The following is a 23,128-nucleotide window of genomic DNA, read 5'->3' on the forward strand; positions in this document are numbered from 1 at the left end:
TGGTGGGTGGTGGGTTTTCCAGAAGTGGGGTGTGCAAAAGCCAGCATACCCTGAGTTTCAAAGCATTCCTTTCTGCCTGGTCAAAGAGCTAACTGAATGAAAGAAACTAATTTAACACATTTAAATTAGACATCAATCACCTTTATTAGTTGCAGCCCTCAGTTAATTTTCCTTAAAACAGTAGTACGTCACCATTACTGTTCATTCCTCCGTCAAAGCAACACCACTGCGTGCAGAATTAACCATATGCCTCTAAGTACCTGATGCGTGCTTTGCAATTTCATTAACAAGTGATAGAAAAGACTACAATAGCTCATTAATAAAACATTTTCCTTAGGCACCTTGATTCGTTTTGCTTTTCTCTCAAAGAGCTCCAGCAAACGGCTACTTCAAAGGTTGGTCCTCTCTCCTTTCACCAGCTGTACGTTTAATCTGAATATATCCTGGGAATAAAGCCACATACAATGAGTTGATGAAACCCTGAGAATCTGTTCAGCACAAGACAAAGTAGAGTTCTAGCGTTTACAAATGGCCACATAGAAAAAACCTCAACAGCAGTCCTATCAGTTAATAAATAAACCATATTCTAAGACTCCAAATAATTTACTTGCCAACATCTTACATAGTGTTGAAGAAACTGAGACAGCAGAGTCTCCAAACGGCTAGCTTGTGTTACTTCGCGCTCCTGTTGGCTATAGGGATCATGAGCTGGGTAAGCACGGTGTTTGGTCACAATGCCCAATGTGCCCCACTGTGCTGCCCCGTTTACAGTGATCTGCTCCCAAGTGAAAATAATGTCATGAGTTACAGGTTTTGTTTTTTTTTTTCTTTGTTCTTAATAAAACAATTCCGTCTTTCTTATTGCTTATTTTTGAGCAAACAGCAAGGTATGATGGGAAGAATGATTTTGGAATTTCAGCTGAGTCCAAAATCCAGCTCTGTTTCAGGTCAGTTAGGCCAAACTCTTGGACTTTTAACTTTCTCATTAACAGCATGGAGCCAGGGGCACCTGGGTGGTTCAGTTGGTTGAGCAACCGACTTGGATTCAGGTGATGATCTTGTGGTTCATGAGTTCGAGCCCTGGAACCTGCTTCAGATCTGTGTCTCCCAATCTCTCTGCTCCTCCCCTGCTTGCGTTCTGTCTCTCTCTCCCAAAGATAAACATTTATTAAAAGTTTTTTAAAAACAGCATGGAATCAGGGGCGCCTGGATGGCTCAGTTGGTTGAGCATCTGACTTCGGCTTAGGTCATGATTTAGCACTTTGTGGGTTCAAGCCCCACATCAGATTCATTGCTGTCAGCCCAGAGCCTGCTAGGGATGCTCTGTCCCCCTCCCTCTGCCCCTCCCTGCTTGCTTTCTCTCTCTTTTCCTCTCAAAAATAAATGAACCTTAAAACAAACAAACAAAAAGAGCATGGAGCCATAATGACTGCTCCACTGGTTTTGGGTGAAGAAAATAAGAAAAGGGATATGAAACTGGTGTTATTCCTCATAAAGAACTATATGGCAGAAGTTAATATCATTATTGTAAGTAAAGCTGATAAACTATATCTGAGAGAATAACTAAAATAAATACAGGAGGCAATTCATTGATTACAACCCTGACAAACCTCAAACATAACATAGGCTTTTGTTTCTACTTTAAAATTCAGAGTGTTGCAGGGGCACCTGGGTGGCTCAGTCAGTTAAGCCTCCAACTCTTGCTTTCAGCTCAGGTCATGATCTCACAGTTCATGAGTTCAGGCCCTGCGTTGTGCTCTGCGCTGACAGTGAGGAGTCTGCTTGGGATTCTCTCTCTCTCTCTCTCTCTCTCTCTCTCTCTCTCTCTTTCTTTCTCAAAAATAAATAAATAAATAAATGGGGCTCAGTCAGTTAAGCCTCTGGCTCTTGATTTCGGCTCCGGCCATGATCTCACGGTGAGTTCCAGCCCCACGTGGGCTCTGCACTGACAGTGTGGAGCCTGCTTCAGAGTCTCCCTCTCTCTCTGCCCCTCCCTCACTCATAGTCTCTCTCTGTCTCTCTCTCAAAATAAATAAATAAATAGTCTTTTTTAAAAAGTCACTAAAAATTATTTAAAATTTTAAAAAAATAAACATTTTTTTCTGTTACTTGATAACTTTTAAAAAATAAAATAAAACTCAAAATGTTGCATGGAAGCCCCGCCTCAAAATATGATGCCCTTTTGTAAAGCATTTTAAGGACTGGACAAAGGGGAGAAGGACAAGACTTCCTACAATGTCCAAATGTGAAGTTAGTGCCTTTTCAAGGGCCGAGGGAGAAGTAAGATTCTTACACGGAGAAGGAGTTTCAGATTCTGGACTCCCAGAGACACAGTTGGTAGCTTAGCGTTGGTGTCTTTGCAGGACTGGAAGGCCCGGGGTTATCATTGCACTCAGTCTGTTTGGGGGCCGTGTCACCCCCATAGGAAATGCGTGCATTTACGATTACTGCACATTTAAAAGTAGGATCAGCCCCTTGGTTCAGAGGCTAAAATGTACTTTGTCTAGAAGGCAAACATGTTTACTTAAATTTATCCGGTGATCATCATCAGCACTGAATGTCTACTAGTTAAAAATGAATAATTTGCAAGTGATGTGTACTCATCCAGAAAGCACATGAAATACGGTCTCATGCCCCCTCTCGATGAGCATCAGCGATTTTTGATGTCTGTTCACCCAAGCTGTCTCCTCATGACACTCCAGATGCCAATTGACCCAAACAAAAACCTGCTTGGGAATTGCTTTCTGGGAGTCTTACTGGATTTACATTAAGTGTAGACACTCCCTCCAGACCGTTCACTTTTCCCTATGTGCATTTAGCAGGTAGCCTTGGTCCGTCATTTCCTCTCCTCCAGATCTGTTTCATGTTGCCTTTCCTACCTGTCAGTCCTGGAACAGGACAGCCTGCACACCAAAGACATAAAGAAGCACATGGTGCTCAGGTCCCCCCCCCCTCCAACTGGGGAAGCAAGAACAAACTGAAATTCCACTGTCACTGTTAGCAGATCTCAGCAAAGCCCTCTAAACAAAGCACTTTCTATTTCCAAAGGAAATCAGGTATGAGAATTATTAAGCATCTGAAGAAGAGGCGGGGAAAAAAAGGGTCTTTACCTGTCATCTCAAACAAACGTACCTTTAGGCTGGCATCTTCTGGAAATCCGTATAGTTTATGCAGTGTCTCTAGGATATCCTTCTCAAAGCTTTCTTGACTGGTGCCTTTCACATCAATGTAGTGGCAATCGGCACTGGCAAAATGGCAGGAAATTACCTATGCCAAGCGAAATGATTAATATTGGGGAAAAAAAACATTCCACGAACACCAGCAACCAAACAAGGAGACTTCTGAAGGAAAGTCATTTATTTCACTTAGCAGCTGATTTCTAGATTGACAGCTATTCCATGGTGTCTTGTATTAGACTCCTCAGGGTTCAGTATCTTCTTCCCCAGGTACAGTTAAAGGCTGAGAAATTACAAGAGGTTTTTATGTTTTATCTTTGTTTTTTATTTTTTAAAACTTTTTAAAAGTTTATTTGTTTATTTTGAGAGGGAGAGAGAGAGAAAATGAGCTGGGGAGAGGCAGAGAGAGGAGGGACAAAGGATCTGAAGGGGGCTCTGTGCTGACAGCAGAGAGCCCGATGCAGGGCTCAAACTCACAAACCGTGAGACTGCCCTGAGCTGAACTTGGCTTAACCAACTAAACCACCCAAGTGCCCCTACAAGAGGTTTTTAGCTACCTGTGACTCTTGTTCTCAAAATGGGCAGGGAACACAGTGATGTGGAAAGGGGATTTTAATGTATTAGCATGTGATTTTTCTAAAGAATGGGTGTCCTAGGGGCGCCTGGGTGGCGCAGTCGGTTAGGCGTCCGACTTCAGCCAGGTCACCATCTCACGGTCCGTGAGTTCGAGCCCCGCGTCAGGCTCTGGGCTGATGGCTCGGAGCCTGGAGCCTGTTTCCGATTCTGTGTCTCCCTCTCTCTCTGCCCCTCCCCCATTCATGCTCTGTCTCTCTCTGTCCCAAAAATAAATAAAAAAACGTTGAAAAAAAAAATTATAAAGAATGGGTGTCCTCAAGTCCTAAAAAAGGAATGTGTTCCAGGGTTACTTGGTCACAGAAGTTGCTCAGCTGAGTCTGTGATGGCTGTAGATCATGAAAGAAAAACCACAAAAATACCTTGTAAAGGAAAATAATACACACACAACCCCCCCCCCTTGCAAATCAAAAGGACATGTGAAATCCAAGAGCATTCACATACGATACCCATCTTGTTTCCTTCTGAAGGTAAAATGAAGGTTACTTGGTTCTCCCCATTCTTGAAAAAGTTATAAAGATACAAACTTGGAACTCAAGGGGCACCTGGGTGGCTCATTCGGTTAAGTGTGCAACTCTTGATCTCAGCTCAGGTCATGATCTCAGGGTTCATGGGATCAAGCCCCATGTCAGGCTGTGCGCTCACAGCAAGAAGCCTGCTTCAGAATCTGTGTCTCCCTCTCTCTCTGCCCCTCCCCCGCTACCACTCTGTCTCTCTCTCTCTCTCTCTCTCTCTCTCAAAAATAAACATTTAAATTTTTTTAAGAAAACAAAAATAATAAATAAAATACAATAAAGATTTTCTTTTTTTAAGTAATCTCTATTCTCTACACCCAACATGAGGCTCAAACTCACAACCCTGAGAACAAGAGTTACATGCTCCACCGAGGGAGTCAGCCAGGTGCCCCTGATCTAGTGCTTATTTAAAATTTTGGCATCGTCTTCATCATGGACATTTTTGCATTAGTTTTGATTTTTTAAATGCTGCATTAAATATCATTTAACTGGATTGTAGAGGGGTTTCTTTTTAAAATTTTTTTTTTCAACATTTATTTATTTTTGGGACAGAGAAAGACAGAGCATGAACGGGGGAGGGTCAGAGAGAGAGGGAGACACAGAATCGGAAGCAGGCTCCAGGCTCTGAGCCATCAGCCCAGAGCCTGACACGGGGCTCGAACTCACGGACCGCGAGATCATGACCTGGCTGAAGTCGGATGCTTAACCGACTGCGCCACCCAGGCGCCCCATGGAGGGGTTTCTTTAGCCCCTTCCGCTCATCCTTAAATTTTGCCCCAGAGGAGACTCTCTTCTTGCCTCACCCTCATCCTGGCCCTGGTAGAAACAGGAATGAATAGAAGATGACCCATGACTTCAGGGAGACAATAGGGGTTGGTGTGACAAACCAGAAGACGACCTCAGCCCCAAAGAAGCCCCAACATTTAGTATCAAGACCCGTGTTATCATGGGAGAAATGTGAATCCACAGTACTGTCAGATCTGCTGAATTTTCAAGAAGCAAGAAATCTGGGAACATGAGAAATGTTGTCAGATTTTAATGTAAGCAATGAAATCATTAGGTTTAAAACATTCTGGGGCTAAGGGATGAAAAATATGGCTGCCTGCTAAATCTGATTTCTGGGAAGCCAATTCAGAACCTTTGTTTAGGATCAATAATATTTTTCCCAATAACAATGCTATTATGAACTTTCCTCTTACGTAGTTACTATGAACTATTTATATTCCAAATTTTATTATTTCAGTATGTCAGCCATTGTTTTTGCCTCCAAAAGCACAGGCTGTGGGCTCCTAAGTAAGCTCTTCTTCTGAAGCGATTCTATGAATGTTCATAATTCAGTATCAGTAGGATTGGGACCTGAAGTCACTTGGCTTCTTACTAATATGAGCAAAAAAGCATGAGGTAGCAAACAGATTTCCTGGTAAATAAACCAGACTAAAGGCCAGTTTAGTTATAGGCCACAAGCCTCATAAATTTTAACACATCTTGACATTTTTGTTTCTAACCAATTCGTCTTTGGAAAGTACAGGGATGTTATCGCATACCTTCCGGTAGCCTTGACTTTTGTTCCAACCAGATCCATGGATGAGCAAAGGATGAAAGAAAACAGTGTCTCCCTTCTCCATCTCAAGGTGAACTCGGGGGCTATTTTCATCATAGCCCTGAATCCCATAGTACATTATGTTAACTCCCCCCTAGAATGCAGAAGAGAACACAAGTCTGTATTTGTGGAACCCAATAATTAAAAACTCTATCAATGACTCATCAGGAAAAGCAAAGGTTTCCTAACTTCTTCCAAGAGAAAGAGGTAAATAGGTTATTAAAGGAAATTATAAATATACAAAAGCTTCTCAGATGTCTGGTTTTCAAAGTCACATTTTTATATTAATATCATGGATTTGGGGGACCAAATAAAGAATCTGAAATTTCCACTTACCTTCATTACTAAATTGTACATGAAGATCTACATCAACTTTGCATTTTGTGGAGTTAACACAGGAGATCACCTTTCCAGCCTGAATCTGTAATCATTCTTTCCCAACATGACAGTTTCCTAACCTGGAACTTTGCATAAATCATTCTTCTAAAACTCAGGAGTAACTCTGAGAAACTAACTGTTCTCCCAAACCAGCGGGGAGAAAATGTCCAATTTGTCTCAGCTCACAAAGCACTCAGGACACATCCAGAGAAAAGAAAGAATAATGTATATTAACACATTGTGGGGTTTTTTTTATAACGATTTCCAAAGCTGGTTATTACTTTGAGTACTGGTTATGGGGAGAGGACAGCATCCTATCCCCCTTCCTAAGATTATTCCACATTCTTTGGAGGAAGGACAGCTTTCCTGCTGGACTGTGTTGGGACCTCTTTCCTGGCCAGGGTAGATATGTGAGCTAAGCTAAGTAGCTAAGCACTGTAGTCATTTTGAATCTGAGCAGAGAATTGAAGGGACCAGAGATAGTCAAGGTTCAACTGCCCACACCAGGTGCCCCGCCCTCACTGTTCCCAATGAGCAATGACTCCCACTTTCCCTCCTGCTCACCAGAGCCAGCCAGCCTTTCCACGGACTCAGCATGTGCCCGCAACCCTCCAAAACACCCCCTCTGGCTTAAGTCAGCCACAGCCCACTTCTATTGTCTGCATCAAACTTTCCCTAAACCTCAACTCAATTGATAAATCTCACAACTTCAGATTTTGTATCAGGATCCAGACTCAAATGTTTTCACTTGGCACTAATACTCAGTGCAAGAATTCTAATTGAGACAGAAGCCTTAAAGCCACATTCTTGACTTCCTACAGAACCACATTCACTCTTCGTGCCTTGACAACACATGCTCTTCTCATTCTGACCATCATTATGGGTGTTCGAGACCTTATTGCCTGATACCTAAAACACTAATAGTCTCTTCGGTTTCTCTGCCTTTGGACTCCTCACCTCCAGTATATCTTGCTCTAGACCTCAAAATTATGATTTTTTTTTTTTTAAAGCAGGTTTCATGTCCAGCACGGATCCCAACACGGGGCTTTAACTCATGACCCCAAGATCAAGCTGAGATCAAGAGTCAGATGTTTAACTGACTAAGCCACCCGGGTGTCCCAGGATTATGATTCTTGAATTTGATTTCACCATTTGACTTGATTTCACTATTCATGGGCTCAAAAACTTTAATAGTCCTCTATCATCAATAGCTGAGTCAATGAACCATGGAATGCCCATGCAATGGAATACTAGTCAGCCTTTCCCAGAGCCTTCATTGGTCTCTCCAACGGGAAGGAGATGATCCCTCCCTTCTTTATCCTAAGAGCCATCAATCAGAGCAAGTGTAAGACTTACTTGGCGCTAGACACATGCACCTGGTGTTGCAAGTGTTTAAGTGTTCCCTCTCAATTAGGCTTTATAATCTCAGATCCTATACAGCGCCTACCAAAGTTCTCCACGCTGATCAACTTTCCAACCCTTGTTGAAAGAAAAATTACTATTCCGTCTGACACCCTTGAATTTTCCCTGATCCTAATTCCAAATCTTAAAACAAAGTTTTGCTAAGAAAGGACATGCCATCTCATTGTTAAAGCTCTTTATGTATACCGACGTGAAATCAAAACAATAAATTTTCCAACTAAGATATATCCTCTAAGCAGACATACCTCCCACGGGGGATAACTGTGTGGCTTCAGGCAGCCTTTGTGTGTGCCTGGGAGCACAGACAGGCAGCCATTGTTCCGGTTGACCTGCTCCATGGCCGTCCAAGCAGCAACAATCCTATTACTAGGTCTGAAGGGGAAATAGTGTAGATCTTGGTGGAAAGGATGGCGGGTTGTCTTTTTGCCTGAAACAGAACCTACTGTTAAAAGATACTTGAATCTCAGAATTCTTCTTCTTTGCCTGAACAATGACCTATCCCTGCAAAAACCAAACAAGTGGAACGACACTACAGAAAATCAGCCTGGAGAGATAAGCCCCAAAGTGAACTATCAAATCAACAGGGTGATTCTACATCCTGTACTTTTTTTCTGGGTTTCTGGTAGCTGAGTGCTTACTTACACCATCTTTCCCTTTTTTTTTTTTTTTTAAGTCTGAAATGCTGTTTATTTTATTTTTTTAATGTTTACTTTTGTGTGAGCATGAGCAGGGGAGGGACAGAGAGAAAGGAAAATACAGAATCTGAAGCAGGTTCCAGGCTCTGAGCTGTCCGCACAGAGACCAACACGGGGCTCGAACCCAGGAACAGTGAGATCATGACCTGAGCCGAAGGTGGATGCCCAACCGACCGAGCCACCCAAGCGCCCCATTACTTACACCACTTTCTAGCAATTCCTACATATGTCACAATTCTACTGTGCTTTGTTCCTTTGTAACTGGTTTGGGCACAGAGCCTACCCCCAAAAAATTTTTGATTAATTGAACACAGTGCCAAATCTGAAGTCCCCTATTAGCCTTCGAAGTGGCTAATGTAAAAAATATCAATTAACTAAATTAATAAGAGGCCTCCAAGAAGTTCCTCAGTGAACTGGAAGCAGTCGGTATGCAGTCTCTGGGTAGAACCAGAGCTCAAAGAACCACATTTACATTTTTCCCTGCTTTGCAATTTGAACCTGGTGTTTCCCCACCCCCCCCCCCAACCCCCATCTCTCTAAAGCAAGACATTCAGGGTGGGAGAGATTTGGTGATGTTAAGCTATGGGCCTGTCACATAAACCTCTCCTGGCCTCTTTTTCTTTAGAAAAAGTAGAAAAGGATAAAGAATCTTGAAGGGCCCATTTATTACTGCTGGTATAGCAGAATTTCTCAGCATGGCCCAAGAGCCATCTGCATTAGACTCTGGGGATGGCGTAAAGAGATGCAGATTCCTGGGTTCCAGTTTCCAAATCAGTTTCTCTGGGAGTGAGATCTTAGGAGCCACATTTTAGGGACACCTGGGTGGCTCAGGCATTTGAGCGTCTGACTCTTGATGTTGGCTCAGATCATGATCCCAGGGTCATGGGATCCCAGGGTCAAGCAGGTACAGAGTCTGCTTGAGATTGTCTCTCTCTCTCCCCCCTCTGCCCCTCTTCCCAGCTTGCTCTCTTTCTAAAATAAACTAAAAAAAAAAAAAAAAAAATTAAGTGTTTATTTTTGATGGGGTGGGAGAGAGAGGGAGCCAGAAGATCTAAAGTAGGGGATGCACTGACAGCAGAGAGCCCCTTGTGGGGCTCAAACTCACAAACTGGGAGATCATGATCTGAGCCGAAGTCAGACACTTAACCAACTGAGCCAGCCAGGCGCCCCTAAAATTAAAACTTTTTTTTATTTTTATTTTTTTTTAATATATGAAATTTATTGTCAAATTGGTTTCCATACAACACCCAGTGCTCATCCCAAAAGGTGCCCTCCTCAATACCCATCACCCACCCTCCCCTCCCTCCCACCCCCCATCAACCCTCAGTTTGTTCTCAGTTTTTAACAGTCTCTTATGCTTTGGCTCTCTCCCACTCTAACCTCTTTTTTTTTTTTTTCCTTCCCCTCCCCCATGGGTTTCTGTTAAGTTTCTCAGGATCCACATAAGAGTGAAACCATATGGTATCTGTCTTTCTCTGTATGGCTTATTTCACTTAGCATCACACTCTCCAGTTCTATCCACGTTGCTACAAGGGGCCATATTTCATTCTTTCTCATTGCCACGTAGTACTCCATTGTGTATATAAACCACAATTTCTTTATCCATTCATCAGTTGATGGACATTTAGGCTTTTTCCACCATTTGGCTATTGTTGAGAGTGCTGCTATAAACATTGGGGTACAGGTGCCCCTATGCATCAGTCCTCCTGTATCCCTTGGATAAATTCCTAGCAGTGCTATTGCTGGGTCATAGGGTAGGTCTATTTTTAATTTTCTGAGGATAAAACTTTTTTTAAAAAAGCTACATTTTATGGGGCGCCTGAGTGCCTCAGTCGGTTGAACACCCAACTTCAGCTCAGGTCATGATCTCACAGTCAGTGAGTTCGAGCCCCGCGTCAGGCTCTGTGCTGATGGCTCAGAGCCTGGAGCCTGCTTCTGATTCTGTGTCTCCCCTGTCTCTCTGCCCCTCCCCTGCTTATGCTCTGCCTCACTCTGTCTCTCAAAAATAAGCAAATGTTAAAAAAAATTTTTTTTAATAAAATAAAAAGCTACATTTTAGCAAGAAATTTTAAGAACTGTAGTATATGATTTATGAGAATAGTTTTAGTTTTGTTAGTAATAATTATGTCTTCACATCAGGAAAGCAGAATTTACACTCTCATAGGTGAGAACGGGTAACAAAGCTCAGAGATCATGATTATAATAATAGGAGCCTATGGTATATGAGCCATCATGTTTATTAAACCACACTTTTGAGAAGCCAGCCAGTAACCCTACAGTTAACCTCTGAAATCACTATTCTACGTCAATATTATTACAATACAAACTACTTTAAGACTTAAATAAAAGTACTTATTCATTCATTTATCAAAGTTTAGCAGTTATATGCACAGCTATAGTTAGAATGCTTGAAACTTTTTTCTTTTTTCTCAACAAGAGCCCTTTACCAGAATCTGGAGGTTTGTTTATCATCATGGTGTGCACAACCATAATATTGGGTCCAGTGAAGCACTCCACATACTTCAGAATCTAAGAGAAAAGGGGGAACGAAGTTTCACAAGAAATCGAATACACAGGCAAGCAGCACAAAGTATAATGATCTAGAGAAGAACCAAGATGCCAAATAGTTCAAAAAAAACATTTGGGATTTCACAACACTGCAAACAAAACATGAGAAGGTCAGCAACCGGAAATCTGCAATTAATTTAAAAAGGCTTTTTCGAGCCAGTTGGGAAAAAGCCTGAATTAAACAGGCTTTTTCAAGCCAGTTGGAAACTTAACCACTTTTTCTGCAAGAAAAGATAGGAGTTTCTCTGAGGTGTCAACTGGGAAGAAGGACAGGAGTCCCCTCCTTTCAGCTGAAGCTGTCCACAGTTGTCTGGTGAGAAGGGAGCTTCCTCTTCCCCTCACCGAGACTATTCATAAGCAGGGACCATGAGGGGCACCTTGCTGGCTCAGGTGGTTGCACACGCGACTCTTGATCTCAGGGTCATGAGTTCAAGCCCCACACTAGGCAGAGAGTCTACTTAAAAAAAAAACAAAAAACCCAGAAGGGACCATGAGAGGTCCCAACACATGTGCAGCCGCGTGCACAGCCCAGAGGAAGGAAGGGAAGGACAGGAACTGGGGGACACATCACAATCAGAGCACCTCCTAACCCACAGCTCCTTACTGAGGGCTAGCAACCAGACAGAGTGACAGGAGATGGGGGCACAGAGGGGAACAAGATGAGCAGGTCCCTGCCCTCGTCTATATCCTGGTGGGCGAAGTTAAACAAACAGTGACACGGGCACGTGTGCCTGGGACGCATCTGAGGAGAACACGTGACACGGCTGGCGGAATTAGGCCCGGGGTCTGGAGGCTGGGTCGCTGCCTCCTGCATGTAACCCACCTGGGGAGGGGCAAACAGCACGAAGGACCCTGCGTGCCTCCTACCCGCCAGGGACTTTACGCCTCCCATTTGGACCACACAACAAGGCCTGGAAAGCAATGCCCCACGAATGAATCATCCTTTAAAGTGAACGCCCCACACGCGTGAGCCTGAGGCTAAGAAACCGGCCAAGGTGTCAGTGCCAGTTAAATGAAAGCGACGGTGCTCAATCTCCAACTCGGCCAGACTCCAAAAAATGAAGCATACTCCAGCACTTTCTCACCATTTCATCTCCCATATAAGGAATATTGGCAGTTTGAGCACAAAACACTCAAATCCTAGGAGTCGGGCCTCATACCTGTTTTTTTATAAAGCATGTCACTTTTTGGTATTCCCTTAAATTTTTTAAATTTATTTTTGAAGGAGAGAGAGAGAGACAGAGCGTGAACAGGGGAGAGGCAGAGAGAGAGGGAGACACAGAATCCCAAGCAGGCTCCAGGCTCTAAGCTGTCAGCACAGAGCCCGACGCGGGGCTCGAACTCATGAGCTGTGAGATCGTGACCTGAGCCGAAGTTGGACGCCCAACCGACTGAGCCACCCAGTTGCCCCTTTGGACCTGTATTTTCTTTTTTCTTTTTTAAGTCATCTCTACTCCCAATGTGGGGCTGGGACCCATGACCCCAAGATCAAGAGTCACATGCTATACTGACTGAGCCAGCCAGGTGCCCCAGACCAGTGTTTTCTAAACCTCAGTGACTCAAGAGCCATGTCACCATTTCTGTCGTACTTTACAGAGCTGTCCAATATAGTTAGCCAATAATTCTCTAAATTAACTCGTGTCTTATCCTGATTAATAATATTATTTTTTTAATGTTTATTTATTTTTGAGAGAGAGAGAGAGAGAGAGATCACAAGTGAAGGAGGGGAGAGAGAGAAGGAGAGAGAGAATCCCAAGCAAGCCCAACGGGGGCTCGAACTCACGAACCTTGAGATCATGACCTGAGCTGAAGTCTGATGTTCAACCGACTGAGCCACCCAGGTGCCCCGAGTAACAATTTTTCTTAAAAGACAAGTTTAAATCTAAACATAAACCTCTACGGACCAGACTCACAAAACAAAAAGAACAAAATAAATGGATGTACAGTGAAAAGCCTCCATGGTGTCACTCCAGTTGATATGCCCATATCAAGGGTGAGAGGGTCTCTCTCTAACACAGAGGTCCTGCCCTTCTCAACCAAGGATAATTACCAGACTCCAAAGCAGGGTTTCTCTATTTGGGGCAGTACTGACACTTGGGGCTGGGTATATCATTATTGTGGGGGAGGGGGCTATTTTATAGGCTCCCTGGCCTCTACCCGTGGGTGGGACACACTACCCACCTTGGCTGCAGGTACAAATGTCTGCCTCGGGTGGAGAACCACTCCTCGGCAGCCACCAGAGAAGGGGGCCAGATAAAGTACAAGCGGCAATTCCAGGGGCGCCTGGGTGGCTCAGTTGGTTAAATGTCCGACTTCGGCTCGGGTCATGACCTCAGGGCTCATGGGTTTGAACCTCGCGTCAGGCTCTGTGCTGACAGCTTGGAATCTAAATTTTCTTTTTTTTAATTAGTGTTTATTTTTTTGAGACAGACAGAGCATGAACAGGGGAGGGTCAGAGAGAGGGAGACACAGAATCCGAAGCAGGCTCCAGGCTCTGAGCTGTCAGCACAGAGCCCGACGTGAGGCTCGAACTCACGGACCATGAGATCGTGACCTGAGCGCCCCGACAGCTCAGAGTCTAGAGCCTACTTCGGATTCTGTCTCCTCCTTGCTATAAATAAATAAATAAATAAACAAACAAACAAACAAACAAACATTCTACAAAAAAATTAAACGGTAGCAATTGCAGAGGCAAGCATGCAGGTGGGCTATTAACTGAAAGAGAAAGACAATGCAGGAGGGTCTCGAACCTCAGGGAGAGTGCAGTATCTGAAGAGCTCCTCATCCTGGTGAAAATTCTGGACCTTTGTAATCAGCTCTTCACTTGGAACGAACTTTGATTTTTCAATGCTTACGTCTCTCATGATCATCATGCCTTGGGGTTTCACTTCCTCTTTGCAGAGCCTTTGAAACTGGTTCCTAGAAAATTAAATTGGCAGATGGCGTCATCACTGCAGGCTTCAAGCACCTGCCTGGCCCATTCTGTGGAAAGCTTCTCAAAGACCGAGCAGGTGGTTTCTGTGCGCCAGGTTGACCTCCGGCCCAGGCTGAGTAGTTCTGAGGACAGGGAGGAGAAAATGGCCAACCCAGAAGCCTTTGCCTCCTCACTAAGCCAGCCAGTCTGGCTCCAGAGCTCACGCTCCTAACCACTTCCTAGCGAACCAATCGCCAAAAAATATCTGAACACGGACACGCTAATCTTACTCAGGTTCCCGTTGCATACATATAACATATTTCTGTAAAATAACAAAGAGTTACTGTACCTAAAGCGTGTAATATCATCATCAGATACCAAATTCTTAATGACAAGAAACCCATTTTCTTCATAAAATTTTCTCTGTTCTAGGCTTAGAATGTCGTTATGCAGAGTATACCTAAAGGGGAAAAAAAAAAATCTCAAATCTCAACCCAACAAGATGTGTCAAGAACCTGAAAAATGTTCATACTCTTCCACCCGGCATTTCTCTTTTTTATTTACTCTAAGAAAATAATCTAAACATTTTTTTAAACAAGTCTTTGGGTTTTTTATTAAGCATATTTATCTTCTTAGTAATCTCTGTACCTAATGTGGGGCTCAAACTCATGACCCTGAGATCAAGAGTCATATGCTCTTCAGCTGAGCCAGCCAGGCGCCTCTAATCTGAACATTTTTTAAAAAGGTTTAAATCCAGGGGTGCCTTGGTGGCTCAGTCGGTTGAACGTCCGACTTCGGCCCAGGTCATGATTTCGCGGTTGACGAGTTCGAGCCCCACGTCGGGCTCTGTGCTGACTGCTCAGAGCCTGGAGCCTGTTTCAGATTCTGTGTCTCCCTCTCCCTCTGCCTCTCCCCCGCTCATGCTCTGCCTTCTCTCTGTCTCAAAAATAAACATTAAAAAAAAAAATTTTTGGGGGCGCCTGGGTGGTGCAGTCGGTTAAGCGTCCGACTTCAGCCAGGTCACGATCTCGCGGTCCGTGAGTTCGAGCCCCGCGTCGGGCTCTGGGCTGATGGCTCAGAGCCTGGAGCCTGCTTCCGATTCTGTGTCTCCCTCTCTCTCTGCCCCTCCCCCGTTCATGCTCTGTCTCTCTCTGTCCCAAAAATGAATAAACGTTGAAAATAAAATTAAAAAAAAAAAAAAAAAATTTTTAAGGTTTAAATCCAAAGCATTAACTACTGTCACCAAAAAATAGAAGAAGAATTAATTATATCCACTCAATGAGATATGATTCATTAAATCATTAAGAATGAAGAGGGGGGTGCCTGAGTGGCTCAGTCAGTTGAGTGTCTGACTTCGGTTTAGGTCATGATCTCACGGTTCTTCAGGTCGAGCCCCACATCGGGCTCTGTGCTGACAGCTCAGCACCTGGAGCCTGCTTCAGATTCTGTCTCTGTCTCTGTCTCTCTGTCTCAAATACAAATAAACATTAAAAATTTTTTTAATGAAAGGCATATAATAGAAATGCTTATTATAATAAAATATGGTTAGATTTCTATAAAACCAAACCTTTTATTACTTGTAAAAAAATGCAAAGAAATACAAAAAAGTGGTTGCCTTTATGTAACAGAATTTTGGATGATTTTTTAAAATTCCTTTTGTTTCTCTGATTTTAAAATTTGTTTTGTAATGAATATATATGGTTTTTCAGGTAGAAAACGAATTGAATAGATTTTATATTTTACATTGTCTAGATCATACATTCTCAGAGGAAATCAAAGTGACAAAAAATCCAAATAAATGTATGGCATAGGCACAAACTCAAATCACCCAGTCCATTTTTCTAGATTGGAACAGTGGCTCCATGAGAATATTCCATGGAGATCAATGACTTCCCCCTACAAAGGTAATTTAAGTTAAACCAGAAATACTAGCTAATGTAGCAGTATGACCAGACTACAGGCTAACTTAAATGAGGTACACTATGCCTGAATTTGAAAACAAAACAAAACAGATTACACACTTGACATTTTTTTTCTCTTTTCCGAATTTGAAAATACATATAAAAATTAAAGTCCAGGTCTTCACAATTTTCCACAGTTCTAATTAGAACAGGTCCTGGCAACAGAGGATTTGTATAATGAATTTTCACCAGGCAACATGATATATTGTATTTTATATCTCAGTTACCACTAGAAAAAGCTTTATATACATTTTATGGTTAAAAATGAAAATTAGCTCTACTTACTGGAATTGCGGAGGATGGAAACTGGTAGAAGAAACAGCCTGTGTTGTGGGGTGAGCTGTCTAGGATGTGAATTAAGGCAAATAAAATTAATTTTTTTAACGTTTATTTATTTTTGAGAGAGAGAGAGAGAGAGCGAATGAGCAGGGGAGGGGCAAAGAGAGAGGGAGACACAGACTCCCAGGCAGGCTCCAGACTCAGCCATCAGCACAGAGCCCTACGTGGGGCTCAAACTCAGGAACAGTGAGATCATGACCTGAGCCCAAGTCGGAGGCTTAACCGACTGAGCCCTCCCCAGGCGCCCCTCAAGGGTTTTAATTTCTCCTAGCCTCAAGCTTTGTTTTCTCACCTGTGAAATGAGATAATCACCTTTATTAGTGTATGGACGGGATTTTAAGGTTATGGTGGTTCTGCTACATCACTGGGTGGAACTCAGCCGGGAGAGCAGTAGTAAAAATAAATGAAACAACCAGTACAATCGTTTGCGTGAAAGGTTTCAGGATCCTGCACACAGCAGAGCAAAGTCCAATCACATCCCTTAAAGAAAAATCCCAGGCAGTGTTTTTCCACGCTTCCAAAAGTTACCCCCTGAATGAGAACACTTAATCGGAGTAGGAAAAACAATTCTCTAAAGCTCCTGGAGGGGGCGCCTGGGAGGCTCAGTCGGTTGAACCCCCAGCTTCCACTCAGGTCCTGATCTTGCACTTCGTGGGTTCCAGCCCCGCGTCGGGCTCTGTGCTGACAGCTCAGAGCCTGGAGCCTGCTTCGGATTCTGTCTCCCTCTCTCTGCCCCTCCTCCACTCGCGCTCTGTCTCTGCCTCTCAAACATGCATAAACATTAAAAAAATTTTTTTTCTTTTAATAAAGCAATTGGATTTACGTGTCATAGAGTGACATCGTTCTGGAGCCGACCCCGGGCGGCCGCACACATTGCCCCCGAGATGAACTTCTGAAGGTCAAATCTGGAGAGGCAGCGTGGACTCCTGCGGGGCGCGGAGACACTCTCTGCGCGCCCGTAGGAGGGAAAGCCGAAGGGCGCCAGCAGCTCCGGCCTCCACCTGCGGAGGCCGGGTGTCCCGCCAGAGGGCCCTGCTGCCTGCCTGCCTGCCCGGCCGGCCCGTCTCGACTGCTCCGGAAAGCTTTGCGCTTCCGTTTACCGTGCGACCGTGCTTCGCGCTTCTCGGGCTCTGGGCGGCCGGGTCACGAGCGGCCAAGTGCAGAAAATGCCAAAGTAGTTGAAAGCAGGCCCTTCAGTCACGACTTCCATCCTCCCCTCCCGCAAAGCAGGGAAACAAGAGGCCCCGGGAGGGCCCAGAATGCCGGAGCGGCGCCACATCAGCCACAGAGGTCGGCACTGTCACGCTCCCGCCGAGCGAGCAGGTCCCCTCCGGGAGCTCCCAGCTCCCCTATCATCTCGCCCTTCCCCGCCCCTCCCCGGCGCCCGGAAGAGCTGTGACCACTCTTGCAGCCCGAGCCCCACGCAGCCCAAAGGATACGTAGGCCCCGGCGGAGGTTCGGCCGAGGTGTCCCAGCACGGTGCGCAAGCGTAAGGCTGCGCGGGTGTGTTCCATGGCTCCGGCGAGCGGACTAGTGAGCCGGGCCTCGGTCCCGTCCCAGGGAGGCGGGCCCGTCGACCACCTGGTACGACTCCCGAGAAGCTCCTCCTCCCCTGCACCGCCTCCGCGGAGAAGCCCCTAAACGCCCGGCTCCACGCACTGGGCTACCGTAGGGTGCGGACTCGCTGCCCGCACACCCTGCCTCTAAGCGATTACAAAGAGCATCGCTGCCTCACACAGCCGGAAAGCTAGTTTTGAAGAACTCAGAGGGTTAAGGTCGCCCAATGAGAAATCAGCCAGAATATGACCCACATTCCCAACTGCATAGTTTTTATCTCATTCCACGTGACCATGCCTTTCACTATGCTGCTGGAGTAATCCAAATGTTCAGCCCTAGAAGTAACGTGCTGTTCAAAAGAGGTGTTTAATTTGTTGGGAATCCCATCTGAAATACTAGAAACATATTGGCTGTTCGTTAAAAACAAACAAAAGTAAATGAAATAAATGTCTCCATGAAATGTTTGATCCGCACAGTCTAGTATTATTTTAAATTTCCTGAAAAACTAGAAATTCTTCTCCTTTCTTCCCTTCTTCCTCCCTTCCTTCCTTCTGTTCTTTCACTTTTCTTTTCTTTCTTTCCTTTTCTTTCTTTCTTTCTTTCTTTCTTTCTTTCTTTCTTTCTTTCTTTCTTTCTTTCTTATTATTCAATTACTTTGGGGATAAGTCCCCATGATACTGCCACCATCGTCAAGGTCATAAACATCCATTACCTCTCCAAGTTCCCTCCCACACTCTTTACCTCAGTATGTTGGGTGTTTGTCGTAAGAACACAACATGAGATCTAAGCAAATCTGAAGTACGTAACTCAGCACTGTTAGCTATAGACCCTGTGCTGTATTGTAGGTCTCCAGAACTATTTAGGTAGCATCACCGAAACTTTGTACCTTAAACCATCACCTCTCTGTACCCCTTCCGTAACTGCTGGTAACCACCATTCTCTCTGCTTCTATGAGTCTGACTCTTAAACTCCTCCTAGAAGTGGTGTCATGTAGTATTAGTCCTTCTGCGACTGGCTTGGTTCACTTAGCATAATTCCCTTAAGCTGCACCCATGTTGTTACAATGGCAGGATGCCCTTCCTTATTAAGGCTGGATCCTGTTCCATTGTGCGTACAGACCACATTTTGTGTACCCATTCATTTGTTGACAGACACGTAGGTTCTTTCCCTATCTTGGCTATCGGGAAGAGCCCTGCGTTGAACATTAAAGTGCAGATGTCTCTTCCAGGTCTCATTTCGGTTCCTTTGGATCTAGATTGCTGGATTGTATGCTACTTCTATTTTCAATTGTTTTTGAGGAACTTCCATGCTGTTTTCCATAATGGCCATAAGAACTAGAAATTCTGTAAGATCTTTTCCATCCACAGTCTGCAGATGGTTGACATAGCATCTCATTGTTTCTTTCTTCTCCCTCATTTTTCTCATTGTTTCTTTGTCTTAACTAGTTACTTCCAGAACGTCTCACCTTATGAACATGTCATTTTATTTATTTACTTATTTAGAGTGAGAGAGAGAGAGAGACTGAGCGAGAAGGAGGGAGAGAGAGAGAAACCCAAGCAGGCCCTGCACCATCAGCATGGAGCCCAACACCAGGCTCAAACTCACAAACTGCGAGATCGTGACCTGAGTCAAAACCAAGAGCCAGACGTTCAACTGACTGAGCCACCCAGGTACACCAACATGTTATCATTTCTTAAGTGATGTCTTTATATAATGTGGTGAATCTGCCATACTCTGGGAGAAAAGCAGGTCAGGACTCAGAATTATTAGCTGTGGCCTGTTTCCTCTCAGGTAGGGAGGAGAAAGCATCCAGAGCAAGGCTTGCCCGTTGGCCTTTATCTTTGGGTTCTCTATTCTTTTTCCATGATTCCTTCTTACCAAGACTCCCAAATTTTTTAGGCTAACAGAAATGTCTTTGGCTTTCCCTCATTAGCTCTTAACCTCATCCCCCACAAATTGATCATCACATGGCTGGAACCTGACCCTGAAATCGTCGATTAGATTGCCAAGAGTTTTCAGGAGAGGCACTTATGTTTATCATAGTTTAAAATGAAGTATCTGGCCTTTGGCAGGTACAGGAAAGAGAATCTCTATCATTCTGCTTCAGAGAAAAACTATCGGAATGGGCATGGGTGAATAGGTGTCTCCTTACTGCCCTCGCCTGGAGGACAGTGGGCACTGCTAGGAGGAGGAACATGGAAATTAAGTTCACCCCAACACAGATTATTTACAGGTCAAGACCTTTACCTTCACAGGCCCTGAAAGTTACTGGCTTTCCTGACCATTGGGAAATACAATGAGGTGACTGTATCTACACCTGTAGTTTTAATGGTCTCCCAAAATACCTTCGTTTTAAAAGTGTGTGAAATTCCCTGCCCTACCCTAAGGCATTCACGATAGGGGTGGCTCAGTTGGTTGGGCATAGGCCTTTGGCTCAGGTCATGATCTCGTGGTTTGTGAGTTTGAGCCCCCGCATCGGGCTCTGTGCTAACAGCTTAGAGCCCGGAGCCCGCTTCGGATTCTGTGACCCCCTTTCTCTGCCCCTCCCCATTCATGCTCTGTATCTCTCTCCTTCAGATATAAACATTAAAAACATTTTTTTAAAAGGCATTCACAACAGATGCGTTTAAAGTTTATGGTTGTTGGGGCGCCTGAGGGGCTCAGTGGGTTAAGCATCCGACTTCGGATCAGGTCATGATCTCACGGTCCATGAGTTCGAGCCCCGTGTTGGGCTCTGTGCTGACAGTCTGGAGACTGGAGCCTGCTTCGGATTCTGTGTCTCCCTCTCTCTCTGCCCCTCCCCTACTCGTACTTCGTATCTCTCTCTCTCTCTCTCAAAAATAAGTAAACATTAAAAAAAATAACGTTTATGGTTGTTAAAAGAGATGAAGGAAATCCTTGAATGTTTCCACTTGTTATCTGCCTTTTTTAAAATTAGAGGATGCTGGGTTTAAAATTTTTCATTTAAGATCCCATGGGGAATTAAAACAATAATTTCTCCTTAAGTAAAGAGGTAATTTGATGAATGTTACCAGTTTTTAAAAACAGCAGTTCAGGGGGTACCTGGGTGGCTCAGCTGGTTAAACCTCCAACTCTTGATTTTGGCTCAGGTCGTGATCTCACTGTTTGTGGGCTTGAGCCCTGCATTGGGTTCTACACTGGCAGCACAGAGCCTGCTTGGGATTCTTTTTCTCTCTCTCTCTCTCTCTGACCCTCCTCCCCCCTCCCCTCAAAATAAATAAGTAAACTTTAAAAAAACAGCAATTTGGATTATTTGGAAATTCCCTAAGTAGGCATCATTAACAGTTGTGTTATTAAAATAAAAATATCTTGGAATGATTGAAATGGAACATTAATGGAGCACAAACATTATCACAAGAATAATTTTTCTCCTTCAGCATTTGGCATTTATTCATTTGTTGTTAAAGTTAGAATTTTGAAGATTATTTCAAAATTACCTTTTTCCCCTCCCCTTCAAACAACGTGCTTGGTTTACTCAAACATTGAAAGTAAACTTAAAGACAAATGTTGAGACACAACGATTTTCAAAACCACCTAAGGAATAGTTTCCTCCAAATGTATAAGAAGTTAAAATGATTTTTAATAATAGCCAGAGTGGAACAGCTAAGAAAAAATAGTCTGACCTGAGAACCTTGAATTAAATTGTTCAAGGGTTGTGCACACTGATAACAATTCCATTATATGAATGAGAAATTGCAATCAATCCCAGATTCAAAATGCCATTCCTTCTGAGAATAGATGATCGTGGCCAGTGGTTTAGTAGCAAGTTTTAAAGTTCATCGGATGCATTCGTGCACCAAACAGAAGCCAGTTCATTGGCCATCCGCCTGCAAATCCGCCCATACTCAGTTTTCCCGGCTACGGTAGGGCAGTCCAGCACTCCAGCAAAAGCCAGCTTTCCCCTTGTGCCCTAACTCCCATCTCCTGTCTTGACAATTCCAGAACCTTGTTCCAGCGATTCTCCTCCCCCTCTCCACCTTGTTGGGTCTCCCGCCGTCCCCCCTCCCATCAGCAGATGCCCATGCCGCTGTTTCCCTAGATTACAAAGCTCCCTCGTAAGTCCAACTTCTTCCAATTCCCACCCATCCATTTCTCCATTCTTTTTGCAGCAAAACTTGAAAAAATTGTATAAATTCACTGTCTCTGGTTTTTCTGCTCTCATTTTCTTTGGAAGCCCATCCATCTTTTACCCTCCTCATTCCACTGAAACTGCTCTTCTCAGGTTGGCCAGTGATCGCCATGTGGGGCATCCACCAGTTGATCCTTATCTGGAAGCTTCTTAGACCCCCAAGCATCATTGGACCCAGTGAGACACTGACACGACATCACTCCCTGCTCCTTCTCAGCCTCCTTTGCTGGCTCACTCTCATACCCAGGCTCCTTTTGGCATCTCTCTTCTATACACATGGGTTTCCTCAGTAACCTCCAGTCTCCTGACTGTAAGCTCCTTCTGTAAACTGACAATCCACAGATTTATATCTCTGGCCTGGACCCTTTAGCAAATTCCAGACTTTGTATCCAACTGCCTGCTTTCACATCATCACCACGATTTCTTCCTTTCTTTCTTCCTTCCTTCCTTCTTTCCTTCCTTCCTTCCTTCCTTCCTTCCTTCCTTCCTTCCTTCCTTCCTTCCTTCCTTCCTTCCGTGTTTATTTATTCATTTTGAGAGAGAGAACATGTGAGTGGAGGAGAGGCAGAGAGAGAGAGAGAGAGAGAGAATCCCAAAAGGTTCTGCGCTGTCAGTGCAGAGCCTGACACCAGGCTCAAACTCACAAACTGTGACATCATGACCTGAGCTGAAATCAAGAGTTGGTCGCTTAACCCACTGAGCCACCCAGGTGCCCCATCACCAGAATTTCTAACAGACATTTCAAGACAGAATTCCTGACCTACCACCCCTCCCAAATCATGGCTCCCCCACCACCAAAATAAAAAATATATGTCTATATCCTGATCCCTGGAAAGGGTACATGTGATCTTGTTTGGAAAAAGGGTCTTTACAGATATGATTAAGGAACTCGGGATGAATTCATCTTGGATTATTTGAGTGAGCCCTAAACCCAGGGAAAGATCTTTACAGGTGACTGAGCATCTCACTACCCCTACTTCTATCCTGTTGAGAAGCACTGATCTCTGGTATTTTGTGGTGAAGGCAGACTAGAGAGGAAGGAAACAAGAAAAAATTACACACACACACACACACACACACACACACACACCCCACACACACACACACCTTACTCATTTCCATTCCTTTAGACCTGAATTGCAATTTCAGAATCTGTCCCATAGAGATCTCTTATGAAAATTGAAGAAAAACAGGATAAAAATGTTTTTTAAGATAAAGAT

The 23,128-nt window shown here is 44.1% G+C and overlaps 1 protein-coding gene across 1 annotated transcript; it reads right to left on the reverse strand.

Annotated features, from left to right (window-relative positions):
- Positions 1-119: 119 nt before the first annotated feature.
- Positions 120-17,924, reverse strand: PHYH (phytanoyl-CoA 2-hydroxylase). Its single transcript, XM_030321778.2, has 9 exons — positions 17,641-17,924; positions 16,148-16,206; positions 14,251-14,361; positions 13,738-13,906; positions 10,867-10,948; positions 7,970-8,151; positions 5,869-6,018; positions 3,133-3,267; positions 120-443 (listed from the first exon to the last, which is right to left on the reverse strand). Exons 1-9 carry the CDS (start codon positions 17,713-17,715, stop codon positions 390-392), a joined length of 1,017 nt encoding a protein of 338 aa, XP_030177638.1. The 5' UTR covers positions 17,716-17,924; the 3' UTR covers positions 120-389.
- Positions 17,925-23,128: the final 5,204 nt, after the last annotated feature.

The sequence above is a fragment of the Lynx canadensis genome, chromosome B4, assembly GCF_007474595.2.
Source record: "Lynx canadensis isolate LIC74 chromosome B4, mLynCan4.pri.v2, whole genome shotgun sequence".
Lineage (NCBI taxonomy): Eukaryota > Metazoa > Chordata > Mammalia > Carnivora > Felidae > Lynx > Lynx canadensis.

Excerpts from the sequence above, each read along its gene's own strand:
- PHYH (XM_030321778.2), bottom strand. The coding sequence starts at position 17,715 with ATGGAACACACCCGCGCAGCCTTACGCTTGCGCACCGTGCTGGGACAC. Across the intron at positions 14,362-16,147 it reads TTCCATCCTCCGCAATTCCA|GTATACTCTGCATAACGACA; the intron begins GTAAGTAGAGCT and ends TTTCCCCTTTAG. Across the intron at positions 6,019-7,969 it reads ACAGTTATCCCCCGTGGGAG|GGGGGAGTTAACATAATGTA; the intron begins GTATGTCTGCTT and ends TCTGCATTCTAG.